Raw genomic sequence first — 23,235 nt, forward strand, 5'->3', positions numbered from 1 at the left:
GCTGAAAACACGGTTTAAACGCTTCCTCAGGAGATGCCTTTATACGTTGCATGTGAAGTCATTGCCTTACTGGGTAGCAATGCAGCTGCCTTTGGTTTTCATACAAAGCCACTGTTTAAAAAGGTCCAGCTGGCATGAAAATCCTATTGGACCAAAATCACTGCGGTCCTTTAATTGATAGAAGGCAGGTCTCTTTTTCTGTATGGTATGTTAAAACTTCCATAAGATCATTGCTTATTTTAGAAATAGTCATTTGAAGCAGGTTATCTTCGCAGGGAATCTCCTAGAATCCCATTGTACAGACACGCTGAAGTCGCACAGCTGTAATCAATGTAATTAAACCCTGCGCAGTGTAGATATCAAAGCAAATGTCGTCATGCATTATTTACTTGAGTAATTACACACCATCACTTATGCCAGCTGCTCCAGCACAGAATGAACAGTCATTGTTCATAAAATAATAAACATGACAGTGAGATTTGACCCAAGAACAACACAATGCTGTAAATAATGTATGGGAGGCCCATTTTGCATCTTCATTTGAACTAAAAATGGTTAAATTCATATCTGGAAACCTTCAAGTGGTGTTATTTATTGAACAACTGGCAACCCTGAGAGGCTCTAATTGTATTGATAGCTTCCGTAGAATAGATTAGATTACATCAAAAGAAACATACAAACCAGGTCTTGACTTTTATAAAGGAAATCTTTTGTGTTTGAGGTTGACAGTCTATGCATCATGTCTCAAAGGACCCAGTGCAGAATAGATCAACTAGAGATGAGGCATAGATACTCCCTTTGCTCAAACTGGGCTTTGAGAAAGAGAGAGAGAGAGAGAGCTCTTCATGGATTAAGACCACTTCCAGAAAACCATCATGGTTACTTCCCTTAAGGACGATCCACTTACGTGGGGTTAACTAATAAGTGTCCCCTTTTGTAGATTTTAGGATTTTTTAAGAAGCACAGTAACTTCTTTGTTTATTTTGGTATGACATGGCAGTTGTCCTGGGCTTATACTGACACGTAGCACTTATTAGAGACTTTGGGCTTGTGGATTTTACAGTATTTCACAATTGCTTGAAAACTGCACCCATTTTCCCACTTCTTTAAACACTCCAGGCAAAGGACAAACCCCTCTGGTGTGCCAGACCCAGCCTTGACAACACCCCACACTATGGAAGCTTGTTTCCGCCACTGAATAAAAAATAATAATAATAATAATTGCGACTTTTTATCTCTCAATTGCGAGATATGAAGTTAGAATTGCGTGATATAAAGTCGCAATTCTGTGTTATAAAGTCAGAATTGCGAGTTATAAAGTCAGAATTGTGTGTTATAAAGTTGCAATTCTGAGAAAAAAGACAGAATTGCGACTTTACATCTCGCAATTCTGACTTTATAACTCATAATTGCAAGTTTATTTGTCGACATTGTGTCATCTTTTCTCAGAATTGTGAGATATAAACTCGCAATTGCGAGTTAAGACTAACTTTTTCCCCCCTCAGAATAGTTTATATCTCACATTTCTGACTTTATAACACACAATTGCGACTTTATATCTCTCAATTCTGACTTTATAACACGCAATTCTGACTTAATGTCTCTCAATTCTGACTAACACACAATTCTGATTTAATATCTCGCAATTCTGACTTTATAACACGCAATTGCAACTTTATATCTCGCAATTCTGACTATAACACGCAATTCTGACTTAATATCTCGCAATGCTGACTTTATATCTCGCAATTGCAACTTTATATCTCGCAATTCTGACTTTATAACACGCAATTCTGACGTTTTAACGCAATTCTGACTTAATATCACACAATTCTGACTTTATAACGCGCAATTCTGACTTTATAACATTCAATTGCGACTTTATATCTCGCAATTCTGACTACTGTATGTCTCGCAATTCTGACTTAATATCTCGCAATGCTGACTTTATATCTCGCAATTGCAACTTTATATCTCGCAATTCTGACTTTATAACACGCAATTCTGACGTTTTAACGCAATTCTGACTTAATATCACACAATTCTGACTTTATAACGCGCAATTCTGACTTTATAACATTCAATTGCGACTTTATATCTCGCAATTCTGACTACTGTATGTCTCGCAATTCTGACTTAATATCTCGCAATTCTGACTTTATATCTCGCAATTGCAACTTTATATCTCGCAATTCTGACTTTATAACACGCAATTCTGACTTATAACATGCAATTCTGACTTTATAACACGCAATTTTGACTTTATGACACGCAATTCTGACTTTATAACACGCCATTGCGACTTTATGTCACGCAATTCTGACTTTATAACACGCAATTCTGACTTATAACATGCAATTCTGACTTTATAACACGCAATTTTGACTTTATGACACGCAATTCTGACTTTATAACACGCAATTGCGACTTTATGTCACGCAATTCTGACTTTATATCTCACAATTGTGAGAAAAAAAGTCAGAATTGCGAGATACAAAGTCGCAATTACCTTTTTTATTTTTCATTCTGTGGCGGAAACAAGCTTCCATGCCACACAACTTGCTCTTTCTCGTCCTCATCATCTCATCCGCCACCTCTTACACGTATTATTCCTCTCAGATCGTTTCCATCCATTGTTGGCATACACATTCAGTGCGCCTCTGCCACCTGTGCGCTCTGAGCTGGCTTATATTTTGTACAGTTGGTTTGATCACATCATTAGAAGCAAGTGTGAATAATTTCCAGTCATTGTGTGTAAACAACGTTTACCGTTTAGCAACACAACTGACTGACTGCTTATAATAGCAACTGTCAAATCTCCACACCTGTTGTTCAAGTCGCACTATATACAGTATAACAGCATTTGTAATTGTTTTGTTAATTTACCCTTCTCTTCTATGTTTCTGCCCTTTTATTTTTTATTTAATTTATTTATTGACTTAGGTAAGTTGGTTGTGTGATTAAAAAGAGTATTTGGCTGGTCATGTGATTCCATCATGTCTGTGCCCATGATATTTTTTAAACATGCTATTCATTTCTCTAATGTAATGCAAACATTTTTTTTTACACTTAAAAAGACTTTAACTTTAAAAAGAGGCAGAAGAAGAGAGTCAGTGCCAAATCACACTCTATCTACACTATCATAATCTTAGAAATCAGGTCACTTACATAATCTAATAATAAGTGAGATGCTTATTATGATCATCCCGTTTTAATTTAGCACTTGCGGGGGAAAATGTAAAACACATTGAGTGGTGAAATGGCAAAACTCCACCTGTTGCATTCTGTTCATTGAGATTCTGGCTTCTCCATCTGAGGAGCTGTTTTATATATCCTTTTCTGAGAATTGCATTTCTTTGTAACAAATTCCAATGAGTCTGATTTCTTGGAAAACCATGGCAGTTCTTCCATGTGCTGCATGTTCTTTTTCTTTGTTTCTCTCAAAATAAATCTGAAATAAGCGGGGATGCCATCAGAGATGAGTCAATGCTGTGACACTAGTAGCATTTCAACTCTAATTATATTGAAAATGCTCAAATTACCCTTTGGCATTCAAGTAGGCCTACATCCCTTAACAGTCCACACATTGTTTCTGTCCAGCATGGAGCAGTTAATAGTATTAGCCTAAAGACCTGAGTGGAGAAAACAACTGTAACAGTCTGTTTCAAGAATGATAACTATAAGATTAGCTATATTAGCATCCACACCATGGTCAATTGTACATGTATGTGTATCGTTCTGTTTATTCTAAGCGCGCACTGCACAACTGTTTTGTTGTCTGCCACTTTAAATGCTTTAGCTAGATGGGTTCTGATTGGCTCCCAGTGCTTTTATTGTACATCAGCTGGAGATTTAGAGATACTTTTAGACTTATATCATAGTTATCATCCTTGGTGTAAAAGGGCCTTAAATAGATAGTTCACCCATTTTTGTCATTAATAACTAAACCCGTAAGACTCATCTTCGGAACACAAATGAGGATCTTTTCGATGCAACTACCACTTTCAAAACTTAATGAAGTAAACTATTCAATATGAATTGAGATTTTTGGGTGAACTATCCCTTTAAGAACGCTGATCTGGAAGCAATTATCATGTTAATTCAACCAGTAAGATGATTAAATATGCAGCAGAATTAAGAGCACACCAGAAACAGCTTTTCATTTAAATATCATTTTACCTGACAAAGAGATGATGGCATTAGCAGGTCTTTTCGCTGCCACTTCTGTGCTGTTCTACATTTCACAGACCTCACATCTGTTATGGAAATTTCTAGACAGGAGCGAGAGGACAAAATGAATCTCAGCTAGAAATATTTGCACATCTGACTCTGTCCCTGGTAGAAGTATTTTACTTTTTAGAGCGAGCGGTAATGATATTCCTGGGCCATTTCATGGTCATATTTTACATTTTATCCACATTTATATGGTTAGGTCACCCATTTAATTGATATAAAATGTATCTGAGAAGTCTTGCCTAAAAAAAAAATAACCCGATCATTTGTGGAAGCTCCTTTTTAAAACTTTTTAACCTCGGGCCTTGTCCACACTAACACGTTTTCTTTTGAAAAAGCATCTTTTTAGCTTTGTTTTGGCCTTCGGTCCACACTGATGAGCTGTTTACACCGTTTTGGGTGCCTGAAAACGCAAACATTTGAAAACGGGTTTCAAAGTAAGTTTATGATGGACACTGTGTAAAAAAAACGCAAATGTGAAAACGATGACGTCATGCTCATACGTATTAGATGTTCAGTTTATAGTGTTTCTATAGTGGCCTGGCAGCAAAATACAGCGTTTTAAGTTGTTTAAACACTTTCCCACGTGGAAAACGCCATTTTCACATTGAAGAGTGGACTGAAAATGGAGGTGTGTTTAGTCATGTGACGCATATTGAACCGATACATATATATATATATGTATGTATGTTTGTTTATACCGCTATTGTGCCTGTTATGTGCTTTTCACGTTCACACTTTTGCTAAAGATGTGTTACTTTGCTCACTCTCTTCATATCACAGTCCTGCAAAGTTGACAGAAAATTTAACTCGCAATTGCGTTTTAGACAAATTGCGTTTTAGACAAAACATATAATGAAGTGAGTGAGACCTGGACGCATCAGTGAATTGTGGATTCATGCTAAATAAAATGATCCTGCCAGAAGAATAACATGAGAACTTTATGATGTCGGTATCATCTCAGTGAGCTTTAGCATGTGCATTAAGGTGAATTTAGCGTTTTCCGATGTTTCAGTGTGGATGAGTAAGTTTTGGAAAATGCTTGAAAACACTAGTCTTGACAAATGTACCTGGATTAATGTAGACGTAGCCTTGAATTGAGTTCGATTTTTTTTTTTTCATTTTGCTTTGGCTATTTAATAAGATTTTAATTAGGCTATTAAAGATCTGTGAAGGAACATATGGATGTAATTAAGGCTGGCCCGATCACCCAGGGAGGAGTGGGCCATTAATTACTCTAAGCTGGGTCTGGGGATCAGCTCAGAGACGAGGCAAGAGGAAAACTTCACCATCTCAGATGCAGCACTTCATGATTCACTGTTTCCATACATCACAGGAAGTCAAATACAAACCAATTTTGAACTTTACTCTGATGACACAGTGCACAGAACAGGTGTCAGCATTACTTTCTGTACCTGTGCTACTGAGTCACATTGGTTGTGTTTTCTGATTCATAGCTGTCCACATGTATATGATCTCAAAGTTTGCAGAACTTATGAAACGGACTGTTTCAAAAGGCACTTTGAGAGCAGTGAGTCATAGTTTTGTCACATATGTGCTAGTTATTCTTTAAAGTCCCCTTGAGTCACAACACATTCCTCATCTCACACATCTGGTTCTGCACTCACACATCCACAGACACATACCCATATGGGACAAAGTCGTTAGCCCCTTTCATACAGAGCGTTGATCCAAGAAAATTGCCATAGAATTGCTTGAGTGCCTTCTGTGTGAACGCGGACACGTCCCGGGATCGATCCCGGAACTTTAAGTCTACGTCTAAACGCAATTTTAAGAGAGGGAACATGGTTTTATTTCAGTTGCTGAAATATAATTGTGCCTATTAGTGATCAACTGTGCGCTACCATGTAGTCAGAGCCTGTCGGATTTACAACACGTAAATTCATCTATTTCTCCCAAGAGACATGAAAGTGTGTCTGGTAAACTGGGAGAAGAATGTAACTAATTGTTATCTATACATGTGTTTGATGCAAAAAACATAGTCTATTCATATTTTGTCCGAAAGGTTTATTATTGCCGCTTCCATTGACATAAGTTTGTTGGCCTTTGTTTTTGTTTTTTTATCATAGTTTTGTTAATACTTATGTGTATTTACATGTCTGAGACATGAAATAAACATTATGTGGTTGAAAACGATGAACAGTTGTAATTTAAATTTATGCTGAGCGAGTTCCTCTCTGGCTCAGTGCCAGTCGAAGGTCGAAATCAGTGCTAATGTTTCCGGGTTTATCATATGCTATTCGGACTAGAGAGTGATCACATCTCTGATCTTTATGGTTTTCAAGGTATAGGCTATAAAGTCAAGTCTCGAGTCATTGTCGTCAAAGTCTAAGTCGAGTCATCTTTAATTATGTAGAGTCGAGTCACCAGGGGTGGCACAGTGGATAAGACACATGCCTTTGGTGTGAGAGACCCGGGTTCAAATACACTGTGAGACACCAGCCCGTTCCAACCCGATCTCATGAGAATTCGTACGAATTTTTGGCTAATTCGTAACAATTCGTACGACCTCACTCGTACGAATTAGGACATTTTTGCTAAATCGTACATATTTTACGAATTGGCCAATTCGTATGAATTCGTACGAATGACCTACCCCTGACCCCGCCCCTAAACCTACCCATCACGTGGGTTTGGACAAATCGTACAAATTCGTACGAGTGAGGTCGTATGAATTAATACGAATTAGCCACTTTTTAATCACTCGAATGAATTCATACGAATTGGTCGTGAGAAAGCGTAGGCCCATTCTCATCCTTTAGCGTCACATAAAACGCTATATGACAAAACGGCGCTATACTACGCACATGGCACCCTTTATCGTTAATATAACACGCAAACCCAAGGCGTCATAAATCTTTTAGCGTAATCTGAGACTACCTTACCCCACACCTAAACCTACCCATCACAGCGCGTGTTTTATTAACGTCATATAGCATTCTATATGACGCTAAAGGATAAGAATGCGTTGGAGACACCAATGTGTCCCTGAGCAAGACACTTAACCCCTAGTTGCTCCAGAGGCATGCGACCTCTGACATATATAGCAATTGTAAGTCGCTTTGGATAAAAGCGTCAGCTAAATGAATAAATGTAAAATGTAAATGTAAGCCATCAAATTTGGAACTAGAGTTAAAGTCCAAGTCATGCGACTCGAGTCCACAACCCCGCCACACGCACAAACGCTGCTGATTTGGTGAATTGAGGAATAAATACACATATTTTTAATGTTATTTTTTATTTGATTTTAGTTTTAATTTGTTTTTAGTACTTATTTATTTAATTAATTTCTTAAGTGTTTTATCTAATGTGTATATTTTATATTTTATTTCAGCTTTAACATTTTTTTAAATTGTTTTAGTTTTAAGTGTAGTTTTAATTAACAACACTGGTGTCTAAGGGTGCAGCGCTTTTTAGGTAAATTATTATTATTATTTTCCCAGAAGATGAAGACTGTTGCAGAAGAAAAGCATTAGTCCTCTGGCCTTGCTTAAAGATAATTTTATCCCATCTGACAGACCTGATAACCTGGACAGCTGTTTCTGTAGTAAACCATTTCTATTTTTATGACATACAGGAAGTGACATCTGATGCCATCGTCACATATGGCTCACGTACCAGGAGAACACAGAATTATTGACTGGCCGTTGGCTTAAATTAATATTTATAAAATTTGCTATCATTTGAATTATTCTTCAGTCAGAGGATGAAAGTTTCCTACTTTATGATGATGCAAACCATTAGGCTTCTATTTTTTATGAGGAATTGTTTTTTGCGCAATTGATTTGAGTAAAAATTTAGAGGACGCTTTGTTCCCAGATCCTTCCAAGAAATACCCTACAAATTATTTATTTGTTTTTATATTACAAATCATATAAAGACGTGTCAGTCCTTTTTACTGGTTTTCCTAATTTTCCTGATTCAAAATCTTAAAAAGTACCAAACAAATATGTAAATTTAGTCCAAATTAGTAGTTGTTTTATCTGAATGATTAACATTTAAACATCACACTTCCTCATTGAGGTTGTTAATTTTAGGATTTGTGGATTATGAGTCATGTTTCACTGTTGAGGATGAGTATTGAGATTGATGTATGGCTCCTGCATTAATCCAACAGTAAAGAATAGGGAAATGTGTATTTTATCTCCTTGATGACAGAGACCGTTAGCGTCCTACTTCAGCTTCTCACATGCCTTGGCACCATTTATCCTCTTCCTGTCAAAACTTGAAATTAATGAGATCACATTGCCATTGGTCAACTGGGACTTCGCTCCAGTGTTCCCAGCTCTAGGAAGGCTAATGGTGTTTGGTGAGCGAACCTCCCTCACCAATATGGCTGAAGCCACAGCCTTGACCAGCGCAGGACACATTCCAACCCCAGCATATGGACATTAGCAGGAGGAGTTTGACCTTGTAAACATATCTCTTGTCTGAGCTGAGATAGAATGCAGGGGAAGGTTGTGAAACACTGTATCCAAAATACAGCAAACACATGACATTTGTAAACTTTTCTAAAGGGAAATTAACTGTTTAAGGTGGTTGTTGATGTATTATCACAAAGATTGTCCTTTGAAGACTGCATGTGGATATAAGTTAAACTTGCTGAATGATTTTTGTTACTTCGTTGTTCGTTGTTCATAGGTATCATAGATGTCAAATATTCTGCTTATCAGACATAAGCATCAAGTAGTAAAGTGTATTGTTCCTTTAGGACTTGTCTGATGTTGATAAACAATCATGAATGATTCAGCAGTTCTTCAGAAACTCACTTGTGGAAACCTAAACCACATTCAATTGTAATCGGTTTATCTCCTCGTGCTGTGCCAATATATGTTTTTGAGGTGCTGTTTAAACAAGCAGCAGTTTTCCCGTTTGGGAGGTGAATCTTTCCTGTGGGAGTCCAAGGTCTGTCGTGCTCCAGATGGAAAAGTAGCCTTGTTTTTGTCTTCTTTTTATTTAGGGACTGTCAGCTTGTCCTGTGCTCTCATGTTGTCTATATTAGAGCAAAGCATCCTTGCTTTTTTGGCAGTTGTACAATGGTTGAGTATCACTCTTAGAGCTTGATGCCAAATTACAGTTGACGTTTAAAGCACAAATATGGACCATCTACATATTATGTACTAATAGATTTTTAAAAGGGTTAACCCACAAATAAAAAAAGTCATCATTTACTCTCCCATAAGTTGTTCTAAACCTGCATGAAAATGGAAGTCTATGGGGACCAACATTCTTCAAAATATCTTCTGTGTTCAGCATAAGAAAGAAATGAATACAGGTTTGGAGTAAATGATGATATAATTTTAATTTTTGGGTCAACTATAAGTTGAAATCTTTCACAATCTTTCACCTTTTAATATTTAACATGTGACATATATGTTTTAGACATATTCTGTCTGTTGAAAGCCAGGCTTCTTTTTCTTCTACTTCAAATTCTGATTTTATACCACATACCATTTGTAAGCCCTTAACTGTTGGCAGTTCATAACAATAAAGTATACACATTTGACGTTGATATTAAATCCTAAACCAAAATGGGAATTGAAATTGGATTAGCTTTGTGGTTGTGCTTAAAAGGCTCGTCTACGTAGCCAGAGTAATGAAAACCACTTAAGTGTTCGCCCACTGACATATTGGGCTGATGACAGGGTTGGGTTCTGTGCAGTAACTATAGATCACATATCAAGTGCAAAGCTATTCAACTTATTTACAGTCCATTTAATTTGCCTGGAAGTCAAACCCTACGCCTTTATGTTTCTTATCTAAATGGGAGCAAATTGAGGTCATCTTAGCAGGAGGCTAGAAATTATACATTGTATGGCATTATGTTGAAAATCCATTCTTAGAACAGTGCTTTATGAAACGGAACTGATGAATGATGATAGGTGATTATGACAAACAACTGTTCTCCGAACTTTGCAACTTAACTTGTAAACAGAAAATAAGGCATATTCCATAGTTTATTAAGCAATCCCAACATTTCCAGGAAGTACTTATTTATTGCCTTACCAGAAGACCGGCTTATGTCAGAAGGATGTTGGTTAAAGGGATATTCCACTTTTTTTTTTTTTTTTTTTTTTGGAAATAGGCTCATTTTCCAACTCCCCCAGAGTTAAACAGTTGGATTTTACTGTTTTCGAATCCATTCAGCCGATTTTCTGATATTTAATTAGAAGAATATCAGTAACCAGACAGTTTCTGGTCTCATTGACTTCCATAGTAGGAAAAAATATATACTTTGGGAGTCAATGAGACCAGAAACTATCTGGTTACTGATATTCTTCTAAATATCAGAAAATCAGCTCAATACATTCAGAAACGGTAAACTGCTTAACTCTGGGGGAGTTTCCAAAAAAAAGTGGAGTATCCCTTTAAGACTGGTTCCAGCATGATCTTTCCTGTGATATTGGTTGACCAAGGAATGGTTAGTTGCTAACACTAAAACGCAACATGTTCCTGTGACCAGCAGTGGAGGTCTTTTAAACAGGGCAGTTTTCTACAAACTTTGACCCAAACATCCTCACCTAAGCGATTAGAGCTGATTAAACACAGACATAGAGCCCTGCTGATCAGTGAGTAAATATTGTGTAAATCTGTGTCCCCTAAGGCTACATATTCTCAATCGTGCGGCAATTCTTGGCACAATCCAAATCTTACTGATGATTTTCAGCGATACAACCCCACACGGAGAGTTTACCATACAGGTAGGAGACGGCTGGTTTGAACTCCCACGTCTCCTGGTGCTTTCAAGCGTGACATATTGCGACTATTTCACATCGTATTGTGGGTTTAGCGTAGCATGAAGAGGATGTTTGCTTCATTTAGAAATAGATAAACATGGTCTCTATGCACATGGTCTAAATTAAGTCAAAGTTTTTTTTTGGTTTTGGGGACTTTTTGCTTTTCAGCCCCTCAGCTGGGAAACCAACTGAAACAAGCTTAAAGGTAGTGTAGGCAATTTGTTTTATAAATACTTTCTGTTATACTGGTTGAAACACTTCAATCAATAATAGAAGTGGTCTGAATATTAAAACCCACCTTTTACAGTTCCTCCTAAACCAAAACAACAAGCTTATGCTGCGTACATGCCATGTTGTAACCGTAATTCAGGGACGGGAACCCTTCAGACCCGGATTTTGGACTAAATTTGGATCCGGATTTAGGATTTTCGCTGATTGAATTGAGTCGGCGTTTGTCGGGTCGTGGAATGTCTGAGAAGTGATGTATTGGTCTGCATATTTCGGTGCAGTGTGAATTGGGCTTTACAAGACAATATTATTTCAGTTTGTCTACTTAAAAATTTCACGTTTAATTCAATGTGTTACGTGCCATTTCTTTTCAATTGTTCATTCCATGAATGTTCAATGTCTGAATGAAATTTGTTTCTACACCAGTTTTTTTGATGAAACGCCCACCAGTAATACAGTTTTATCTCATTTTAATGTGACAATCCTTGTGTCTTGCTTGCTTACAGATTGCTGAGACAGCCGTGTGACAGTCTACACAAGCACATGGAGACTGAATTGGGCCGTATCGTCGTCCTTGAGGACTTGTTTCTTAGTAGAAATCCACCATTGTGAGGCCCTGCGAATACACTGCTCTTATTTCAGGAGTTTGAGGAGAAGAAGAAAAACAAACAAGCAAGGGAAAAGATCTTCATGAGCGCCAGAAAATCCAGAGACAGAACACACTGAGACACAAGGAGCAAAATGTGGACACTAAACATGACGCGTGTCTCTTTCCTGTTCCTCCTCATTGCCCTCCTGGCTGGATGTGGTCGAGCAGCAGAAGACGACGTCACCCCTCGCCTGAGTTTCTCTTACAGTAAGTGCACCGACAACTCACTCTGTCCATTTACTGAAAGTGTGTAAAAGAGCCGACTGGTACGAGACTATAAATAAAGGCTGGTGTGGAGTCGACTTAAGAGCTCTGAGGAGGCTATGGCCTGGAAACCCTGTCATCTCTCATGCACAGTAACACTTGCAGAACTGTTGATAAACAGAAAGCAGATATCAAGAGCTGATTGGTTCAGGCTGGCCTCTGGCATGTTTGTATGGAGGTGGATTACCGCGTTTACATAACCACCGTGCCACTGCGTACATACACATGCATCTCCATGTCAGTCATCGAACAATAACAAAGCTTCTATTTAAAATTTCTGAGCCGTCTCATTCTCCAACAACATAATACGTCCCCTCTCTTTCAACATCTGTCATGTTAAAGGCAAGCCACTTCCTCTCGCGTGAATCGCTGGCACTTTTGGGTGCGTCCATTCGTGTTTTTGCAGGCTAGAGGGAATTGTGAAGAGAAGGGACACAATGAGTCTGTAAACACGGCATACTATGGCTTTATTAAGTTACTATAGCACTATTGATCATATTAGATGATCGCTTTCATCACTGAGGTACAGTCTTTTGTGATGGAGAATGTTGACGCCTTTTAAGACAAAAGTGTGGTTTTGTTCAAGCAGTGGCGTGCGGCACGTGGTTGTTTTTCATGTAAGAAATACAATTGCACGCTACATTGTCAGAAAAGTAAATGAAACTAATTGTTGTTACCAAGTCCACAAATCCTCTTTGTGCAGAGACAGACCTTTGTGCAGAGAGTCACCTTTCCTCATTTATTTCTTGCCTTCATTTAAAGGACAAGTTCGGTATTTTACAATTAAACCCCTGTTTTAAGATCGTTTCTGATGAAATAGAATGGTTAAGATTGTTTTTTAGACAGATGCTGCTGTCCCGAGAATTTTCAGTTTTTGTGGTTGCACCCCCACACCTTCACAATGGTAGCATAGGTGCTTCATAAAACGCATAAAACTTTAGTTTACAAAAACGTGAAACACAAAAATCGCTGCAAAAGATGCTTTCCAACAGGTTTTATTGTAGTTATTGTCCAACTCCGTTGACTTGTATTGTATGTTCTGCGATGTACGGTATTATTGTGCGTTCTATTATACCCAACGAACCGACTCGGACCTCGGATTTGACGTCACGTCCACACTTCAAGCATTCTATTATATTTTGCGTGTCCGAATCGGAGAAAGCTGTTGTCATGGTAGCACTGGCCGAGTACCAGGCACTTACATTTAAAAAAAAATATTATGACTACACCTTATCAAAACGCAGCCATTTGAACTTGAAAATGTTCACTTTATTTAATGTTTTTCATGTTAATCTTCTAGCAACGTTAGTAATTGCACTCACAACAACCGAATCCCATACCCACAGGGGACGCAGTAATACGAGTGATTATAATAGTCATTTAAAATACCAAAGCGGTTCAAAAACAATAAAAACAATTCATTCTTACAAGTCACTGGGCACGGCCATCTTGAATTCCGTAACGGATTTCTTGCTTGGTGACCTCACGGTTGTCCGACGTCCGAGAGGAGAAATCCGGGGAAAGGGGGCGTGTTGCTAGGCAACGTCTGTCGTCCGATTCGGATCTCCGAGACGGATGAATAATAGAACGCACCATTACTCCACTGCCGGAAACGGAAATGGGGTTGTTTGTATTCTTTCTGTAATCTTATGCAGTCGCGGTATCGTAGGCTACACTATACAAGTGGTTTGCTTGCGATCGGCAAAGGTGCACTATCGCCACCAACTGGGCTGGAGTGTCTATTATTCAAGCTCTCAACGGAAGAATGTACGGTTGTGAGGCATTCGGAAAAACAGGTCTACAGTTTTACAACGAATGGTAAAACACCTGTTGGAAAGCATCTTTTGCAGCGATTTTTTTTGAACACCCCAGACCACTCGATGAGTTTCACGTCTTTGTAAACTAAAGTTTTGTGCGTTTTATGAAGAATTGTTCCTGTGCACCTATGCTACCATTGTAGAGGTGTGGGGGTGCTAACACAGAATCCCAAAATTCTCGGGACAGCAGCATCTGTCTAAGGCCCCGTCCACACTACTGCGTTTTTGTTTACAAACGGAGAATTAAAACGAATACGATCTCCGTCCACACCAGCGTTTTATCTGCGTATTAGAAATGATCTCCGTCCACATTAAAACGACTGAAAACGCGGATCACGTGACCATTCACCAACACTGGGCATGCGCGTGCCGGTGTAAACAGTGGCTGACGAATCAGGGAAGGATACGTCATGACTGATAACACCCAATCATAGAGCCGAGCGTCAGCCTCTGCGTCATAATTTCTAAAGTCCTCCGTTTTGTCTCGTCTACACTAAAATGTCCTCCGGAGATTTCTAAACTTCTCTGTTTTAGGTCTTCGTTTTTCCCATTTTAGTCTGGACGGGATGTGCAAACGTAGCAAAAGGTGTCAGTTTTTAAACGAAAATACAGTAGTGTGGATGGGGCCTTAAAAAACAATCTTAACCATTCACTTTGTTCCTTCTGTCCATTGCCGTTTGTTGTCTCAGGATCATTCTGTATTGTTAGAAAGAATGCAGCTGTTCTTTTAACTGGTGTTTCTCAACTGTCAATCTAATAGCATTAGGAATCCTGCTCATCCTCTCCGTTTGAGTGTGTTCCGGTGTGTCTTTGTCTCTGTATACACTGTCACCCTAATGGCAAATGTCACATAGGTAAACCTGAATGAATGGAAAGTGTCCAGGGCTGAATTCACTAAACATTTGTGACCATTTAGCACACAAGCCTGCGTCTTATTAATTCGTCGTACATTTGCACAACAATGTAACTTGCGTTCAGCAGAGTAAATTATAATGTTGAATTATAATAGTGAGTCAGTATTTTGTAGTAGACTTCTATATTTGGCTCACACTTATAATAAACAAAGCTTCTACTGTTTAAATGGCTCAAATTACTGCCAATGAACTGTTCATTGTGCAACACTAGTTAAGTTAAATTCAGGAAACTGCTGTGGTCACACTGACTCCAGCTCACTGGTGACAAGCCTCTGAAGTCTCAAAACCTGTACAGTGATATAAAACACACACCGATCTGTAGAACAGCATCCCAATGGCAGTGGCACTAACATTCTCCTCGCTTAGCTAATTTCCACCTTCCCACTATTGGAATAAAGAAGCTAATAGGGCATGAATAATGAATGTGTGTGTGTGATACGGTGTGAACGCTGGTCTGCTTCTCATTACGTGCCTATCAAGAAGGATCATGGGTTGTAGGAGAAGAAACTACATCTGCTCAGCCTATCTTTTGTTCCTCTCTTTGATACACAACATGCTGCAGTGCTTAAAGCGCATTAGAAAGCTATTTAAAAAGACACCTATAAGCGGTTTACACTAGAGCACTCTGCTTATCTAGCCATTTTCTCCTGGTAAAGCTAGGAAGTGGTTTTACCGAAGTAATCTCTAGGATGCTAACTGGTCTGTTTATGAGTGAAGGTTACAAACCTTGGTTTATGCACTTGTAATACTTGATGTATCACCATAGCCTAAAAATCGAAATTACTGCCTAGTGTGATCCACCGTATAGCATGCACATTGTATGGGGATCAGCCTTTGTGAAGTGTTTGATTCTTTAAAGGATTGTGTCTGGAGGTGATCAGACATGCCTGAAGGCGCAGAGACCTGCACTACATTGTCCATGGAAGGTTTTCCAAAACATGCATCAAGTGTCCATTCATATCCAGCCACATGCATCACGTAGCTTCTCCGGTGGCACATTGTAACATGAGAGGAAGGAATGTCTCTTGTTTACTTACTTAGAGATGCTGTTTTATTAACCCTACAACCAAAGTAACAAATTAACCTATAGACCCCTTTTCAGTTGGTAAACATGGTGACGTTTTTATGTGGGCGGAGCTTAAGTGGAGGCAGAACGATCCCTCTGGCCGCTTCACTAACGCTAGTTAGCAAGTATTGTTAGCTTGTTTTTTAACAATGACTGGTAACAAAGTATAAGGTAACTCACTGTCCAGGACCGCGATTGTTATTTCCAAAAGTTATTTTTAACGGACGGAACCAGATTAGCCGACCCGTAGCCGCCTACACGCTCACTCAATGCATGGACGATCTAACAGGATTAACGCTACCTCGGTTGAGTGGCCTGACTTCTACGCCTACCTTATAGAGAAACCGATCGTAAAGAGAAACTGAGGGCATATAAATCTTTAGATGCCTATATGGTCCTGTACAAGACTTGTGTGTATGAACCGCAATTCTGCCGAGCCAGGGGAGAGAAGACGACAATGTAAAGAGTGTAATTACGGTGCGATTTTAATAATGTGAATATTTTATAGAAATAAAAAATCCAGATACAGCATATTCATTTTTCATTGATACTTGCACCAAACAACACAATAAGATGATAGTTAAAAATAATAAAAGTAATTTAAGCTCCTTATTATGTAGCCAAATCTGTGCCGGTTTGCATTGGCCGCTTCCAGTTTTCACTTTGTTTTGCCTCCAGCTAGCGCCGTGACGTAACTGTGACGTGGGCGCTAAAGGGGTCTATAGGGGAGAGCAGGGCACAACCTTATGGTGTGTTCACACCGAATGCGAATTTAATCGTTTGCGCGAGCAGATTACATACAAAGTCAATGCAAAGACGCAAAAAGACGCATCATTCGCGAATGACGCGAATTGGGCGACGCGTTTTGCCGCGAACGTCTTCGCACAAGTTGAAATTTTTAACTCGAGCAGAAAATTCGCATGACGCTTTGTTGCGCCAGCCAATCAACGAAGAGCTAATCGATACGTCTGGTAATGTATTTAAAATAGGCTACATTTATGTGCCTTTCCAAGAAATGTATTTTAAATATATGTTGTTGTATATCTTACTAGGTATATTGAGCAAACTCCATTCAGAAAATCAGCATTGTAAACATCTTTTCCCCCTTATAATTTTATGGACTGGCCTGATAAAACAGACATAGGCCTACTAAAATTCAGTCTATACAAATCAACAATATTCATTTGTTTCGGCATGTTTTTCATACATTTATTGTAATTAAATCACAGCAAAAACGATATATGCTGTACATTTATTGGTGTTGACGTTATTTTATGAAACTGCCCCTGACCTGAGACAGATGGTAAGGCGTCAAACGTCAAAGGACGTCAAAATGTTCAAGCGTCTAACTAGACGCCATAGATGCTTTCGGTGTGAACACACCATAACACATTTTGGTTTTGATTGACAGCCCTGTTTTTAATGCTGATCAATGCTATGAAAACTAGACTTAAGCAACTTCAGTCTCAGTACAACATTGAGGAATTTTACAGACTGCTGTGTGAGCTGCAAAATAGACGGCACTCATTTTCATTGCGCTTCCAGGGTGATTGGATTGATCTTGGCACGGCTGGAGTATATTAGAGCCACATCGTGAAATGCTGTTAAGTTCTGATAAATCAAATCTGTCAGACCCGTCAGACAAAGCAACCACACAGACCCTAAACAAATATAAGTGTTTCCTTGATCATTGTAACTGCATCCTACATTTGTTTATTGGAACCCGTTTCACGTTGCCATGGTGTCCGAAAAGCCACCTGAAACTGGACCTTATTATATTATAATAACTATATCATACTTCTAATGAGTTTTGCAAACTGTAGGTTTGTGTAAATGCAAAAGTTGTTTTGTTGTTTCATAGGGAAGATTGATCAGCCTCTATTTCCCAGTAAATGTTACCACACGGCTCATGAAAACCCTAATTACACCTTTCTTTGTGGCTCTCGAAACCTTTCTGCTATGTGAATTTCATTTAACACACATTTTTTGATCAAACCTTTAACTGCAGCACTTGGCGTCATGCACATTCATCCTCTTTGGTTTAGTTTCAGAGGCCCCCTCTGTTTGAACCAGGAGTGTTTATATGGGTTGGTTCTACTCGCCAAACTCATGTTTGACCTACCCAGAATTCCAGCGGTCACCATGGTGTCGGTGCAAGCTGCCACTTCTGTACTTCTCATGCTAACAAGAGAGACGTTGTGCCAGCTCACTAAACAAACCCTAACCTCTCTCCTGAACGTCTCCACAGATCTTACTTGATGTCCTAATTTTTTTCCGTCTCTCCCTTTCTTGTCCTTCCCGTGACTTCAAACTGCTCTCTTATTATATCATCTGTTTTTTTAATATTTCATGCTGTGTGTCTAACTTTGGAGCAGGGAGACCCATCCACGCAGGCAGGTGGAAGAGAACACAATGTTTCGGAAGTGTAAACCGAGAGTTGCGTCATTCCTTTCTCCTCCTCTGGAGAATCTCAACAGTCCGTTCTCATCAACGCAGAGCAAAACAGAGAAGTGTGAGAAGTTTTTTTTGGGGGGGGGAAGCGGTTTGTCCTTTAAGGGGAACGACAGTATAGCTTTCTGTAATAGAGCCTAGAGTTTCCCTGGAGAACTTTTCGGACCACTTCCTTTGGAAGGAAGGGAGCATTTGAGAACAACATCAAATGTAACTTTACTGTATGTACTTTAAACCCAAATATTTGTATGATTACATCCAATATTATGCTATGAATGTGTTTGAACACATACTCTAGGGCCAGATTTACTAAACAGGGCAGATTTGAGAGGAAAGTTCTGTGCATGATCTAATGACAACACAGACGTATCATATCCATAATGACCAACGCAATCTAACAAGAGCAACGCAATGCTTTCTTTGGGGCGTTAAATAATGCAAATATACCAGTAAATTAACGAACACAAACTATAGTAAGTCACCCTGCATGATTCAACCTTCTTTATAAATTTTGCTACTGATAATGATTACATAATGATACAAATGCATATACAATAAGGTCAGCCGTAAAAAATAACCGCCCACACCTTTTCGGCGCTAATTTTTCGTTGCGTGTCTTTAGTAAATCCTGTAGTTTTTTAACGCCAAAAGAGGGTTTGTAAAGCTGTTAGTAAATCTTGCCCAGAAATTTCGGTTCAGTAAGATTTTCGAAATGTTTTTGAAAGAAAAAACATCTTGTACTCATGAAGGCTATATTTATTTGATCAAAAATACAGTAAAAACAGCAATATGTGAAATTACTGCAATTTAAAATAACTAAATTGTTATTAAATAATAATTAAGAATTCAGAAATCATTCTAATATGCTGATTTGCTGCTAAAGTAATATTTCTAATCAATATTGAAAACAGTTGTGCTGATTAATATTTTTGTGGAAACCATGATCATTTTTTTTCATAATTTTTAAGAGTGTCAATAATTCATAATTCACTCATAATTCATAAAAGTGTCAAAAGAACAGCATTTAGTTGAAATGTAAATCTTTTGTACCATTAAAAATGTTTTTACTGTCACTTTTGATCAATTTAAGGCTATCTTGCTAAATAAAAGTATGAATTTCTTTCAAAACAAAAAGTCTTGCTGACCCCACAGTACAAGTACGTTTTATATAACTCAATTGTACTGTACAGTATTACGGGCTACAGAACTCCACATACAGATCGACTAGTCAGTGAATCGATGTTTATTTATGTTAATGACTCCCGAGCCTGTGTAGCATCAGCTGTCTATCCGGCTAATCCAGCAATGCTTTAATGGGGAATGTGTGAGTGAAGAGAACGTCCGCACAGCTGAGATGAGCATGCATATTCTTGCCAGATTCATGTGGTTTGCATTATCATAAAAACAATGCAAAAACAGTCATATTCCACGCACTTTTAGTTTCTGTCGACCTTCAGGCAACGATTTTCAATTCAGGGTGGTTAGCAAGAATTTTAGCTCGAACATACAGTATATGAGCATTATAAATGATCTCAGATTCCTTCAGGACCAATAGAGTTTGCTTATAATGTACTTTGTGAATCCAAACCGCTCGAAAGTTGACCAGTCCCTTCGTTCAAGGCTTTTATAGGATACAGGCACTATTAAAAATTTACAGGCTCCACTTAAACAATGCAAATGTTAGTTTCAAACAAGGTATTAAGATCTGGTCTAAATCCTTTCAGTTAATAAAAAGATTTTGAAAGTGTTGTAGACAGATCCCACTGGGGATCTAAAGGCTTTTAGATAAATTGAGATTTTTTTTTTTTCAGATACACTTAGCAAACCTCAGCAGTTCAACACAACTCTATTAGTATTTGTATTTTTTTTTTGTTGTTGTTGTTGTACTTAATATAAGAGCTGAAGCCTTGTATTAAAGACGAGAGTTCAGCTTTAATATTTTATTATCTAATGCAATGACTTCTCATTTGAGTATGCAATGATTTCTTACATTTAAAAATGTAGTTTAAGTGTCCTTAAGTTGTTTTTCTCAACATCAAAAGCCGCATCAACAGTCCTCACTTTGTCATTAAGGCAACAGGGGGCTTGTCATTCTCCTGACACCTTGCGATGACATCATCTCTCCTTCACCTCATACGTTGTTTACTTGCCACTCGAGAAGGTGAGGAACAATTCAGACACAACTAAAGTAAACAAATCGGAAGAGAGTCGTAGCGTCCCAATTCCCCATCTTATACTACGCCCTAAAAGTATGTAAGAAAAAGTACATACTACTTGAGTGTGTATAAAAAGAGAAGGCAAGCTTTACTTTGACATCTTTAACGGATAGATCAGTTGCGTGCATCCTGTCACCATAAACTGCCCTGTCAATCATCTTGTCACAGTTAAAATCCTTCATTTCTTACTGTTTTGGAGGGAAATGTTGTAGCACGTTCACCTGCCAGGCGTGGGTCTTTCATAAGGAGACTCTCCTGGTGTGTTTGCAATTTGAATATAATGATGCATTTAAAAGTTAATGGCTAAACATATTTTTATAAAAGTTCACAATGCTGCTGCAGATGCAATATAATGCAGCAAACATTAAATAGATACATTTTCGTGAGGTTAGATACTGAAAATTAATCACTTTATCTGAATCTCTCTACATAACTGCCGGACTCCCGCGTCCTCCATGTCTGTAGTTTTTTTAAACACTTTTCACTCGTGTTTGTAGTTCTAACCGAATCCTCATCCAACGCGCGATGGGTTGAGGGCAATATTAGCACTCGATCCGCACATTCATTTCAACGTACTACGATTTGGGATGTACTAATTCTATTTTCGAATACTACTGTAAAAAATTATTCTGTATTTTAGGTATTTCAATGTAATTTTGTAAGTTGAGACAACTTGTGGTTTCTAAATTTGTTAATTCAACTTACCATGTTGAGTTTTCACTATCTCAACTAGTATATAAGTTGACTCAACTGGATGCGTAGCCTCAACTTAAAAACATATGCTGAACCAGTAACGTTAGTCTCATTATTTATCGGCAAGTTTAATCAGCATACATTTTAGTACAGATAACTTGAAAATATAAGTTATTGTCTTTCAACTACACTTTTCAAGTCTCTGTTACTTGAAATAAGTTGTTGGGTCAACTATTTTAACTCGGTCAACTTAACTTTTTTAGCTGAAATACTTTGAGTATAAGATTGAGTAAATAAAACTTAACTGAGTCAAAGCAAAAAGATAACTAAAAAATGTAAGTTGAGCTTAAACACTGAGTATTAAGTATAGAAGTCACTGTACTTATTCAAAGAACTAGTTCTTTATTTACCCTCGCATTGCAAACAAGCATAGACGATGTCCAAAATGCTTGCGCCATTTCATTCACGATAGAGGCGGGCTGGAGTCAAGACAGCTTGAGGCTCTTTTTAATACTTTTCATTGGTTAAATATTTTCAAAACCCACAGACAGGCATAAAAGGGTGTCCAATCGTAATGATTTAAGGGAAAAAAGACAAAATATGAACAAGTTAGGTTTCTGCCCGACAGTGATGTCGTAAGTTCTGAATTGTTGATTTTGATTTCATGGTGACTTTAATAGTTCAGCATTACCAGCTATACAGTGTGACTAAAAAAAGTTTTGTGTAGGATTCGAAAAGGCGTTTTCTTCTGAAAGCTCGACTCATCAGATTCACTATTTACTTAAATGAGCCGTCTTCTGAGGCCTAAACAAAACCGAGCTTTGATCTTTCACACTGACGGCCAGTCGCTCTTTTCCACGAGACGCTCTCGTCTCTAATTAACTTCGGGCATGTACTGTTAGCGCAGCCGTAGGGAATTCCGCTCTGAAAACCCAACATGGAAGGGTTCCCTGAAAGCTTGCATAATTAATTTGTCACTAAATGGATTAGAAGCAAATCGCTGCGGATATGGCAATCCATTTAGTAGTGGCTTTCTCCAAAAAAAAAAAAAATGACATGTAATTGCATAATGGCAGTAATGATCTCATATTGCTCACAGCAACACAAAAATCTAACAGTAGATGGAGGAAAAGAGACTCAGTAGATGAGGGTCAACAAGACAAGGACGTACAAGTTATGATATCAGAGCAAGAGACAAAAACTACTTGCTTCATAAGTACCTCTCTCTCTTGTTGACACTCTCAGCCCTCTTTCCTCATGAGTGGGAACAGGATAAGCCTTTTCCCAGCATGCAACGGTGCAGTTTTGAGGAAGCAAATCTCAGCTGTCGTCATGGAACTGCCCTATGGGAACTGACCTCAGTCAACTCAAACAATAATACCACAGACTCATTGAGAGAGAGAGAGACCGTATTGTCTGTGTGGGGATTGGTAATGTTTTAAGACATGGAAATCGATGAGCAGGGCATTAGAAATGTTGGGGTTAGCCACCCCAAGCTTATTTAAAGTTATTATAGTTAATTCGCTGGAACTGCATTCCATGTAATACTTAATCAGTTTTGTTTGTTGCAGTTCATGGCGCAGTTCTTTCCTTTTCGTTTCGCAATTGCACCCTTTTAAAACCACATAAGTGGTTACAGGCAGACATCTTGAACTTAACGTGCAAGCACTCAACACAAAAACTAAAACAGCCCAATATTGCCAAAGATCTTTCTTATTTGAAATGGTCTGCATTTAATTAGTGCTGGACGTGGGCAGGTGTTTATACAGCTTGTGTTGCACCATGTAATTCCTTTAACACAACATACAATGACTAAGACAATACTAATTGTAAATAACTGGTGCTTGCATTACTTTTACACTTGATCATATTTCAGCTGCCTTTTTCACCATCTCGGTGGGAATTAACTGGAAGTCATTCATTTATGTAGTAGTACAGGAGCTCTG

At 38.3% G+C, this 23,235-nt stretch overlaps 1 protein-coding gene across 3 annotated transcripts in view; it reads left to right on the forward strand.

Annotated features, from left to right (window-relative positions):
- The window catches only part of sema4ba (sema domain, immunoglobulin domain (Ig), transmembrane domain (TM) and short cytoplasmic domain, (semaphorin) 4Ba), a 77,519-nt gene that overhangs the window by 26,823 nt on the left and 27,461 nt on the right, over positions 1 to 23,235 (forward strand). For all 3 annotated transcript variants that reach the window (XM_089116463.1, XM_089116464.1, XM_039683926.2), the window contains exon 2: positions 11,726 to 12,075. In XM_089116463.1, the coding sequence (XP_088972589.1) occupies positions 11,961 to 12,075 (115 nt within the window). In that variant the 5' untranslated portion in view covers positions 11,726 to 11,960. The remainder of the gene's footprint in view (positions 1 to 11,725; positions 12,076 to 23,235) is intronic.

Source organism: Pimephales promelas, chromosome 10, assembly GCF_988280905.1.
Source record: "Pimephales promelas chromosome 10, fPimPro1.hap1.1, whole genome shotgun sequence".
Lineage (NCBI taxonomy): Eukaryota > Metazoa > Chordata > Actinopteri > Cypriniformes > Leuciscidae > Pimephales > Pimephales promelas.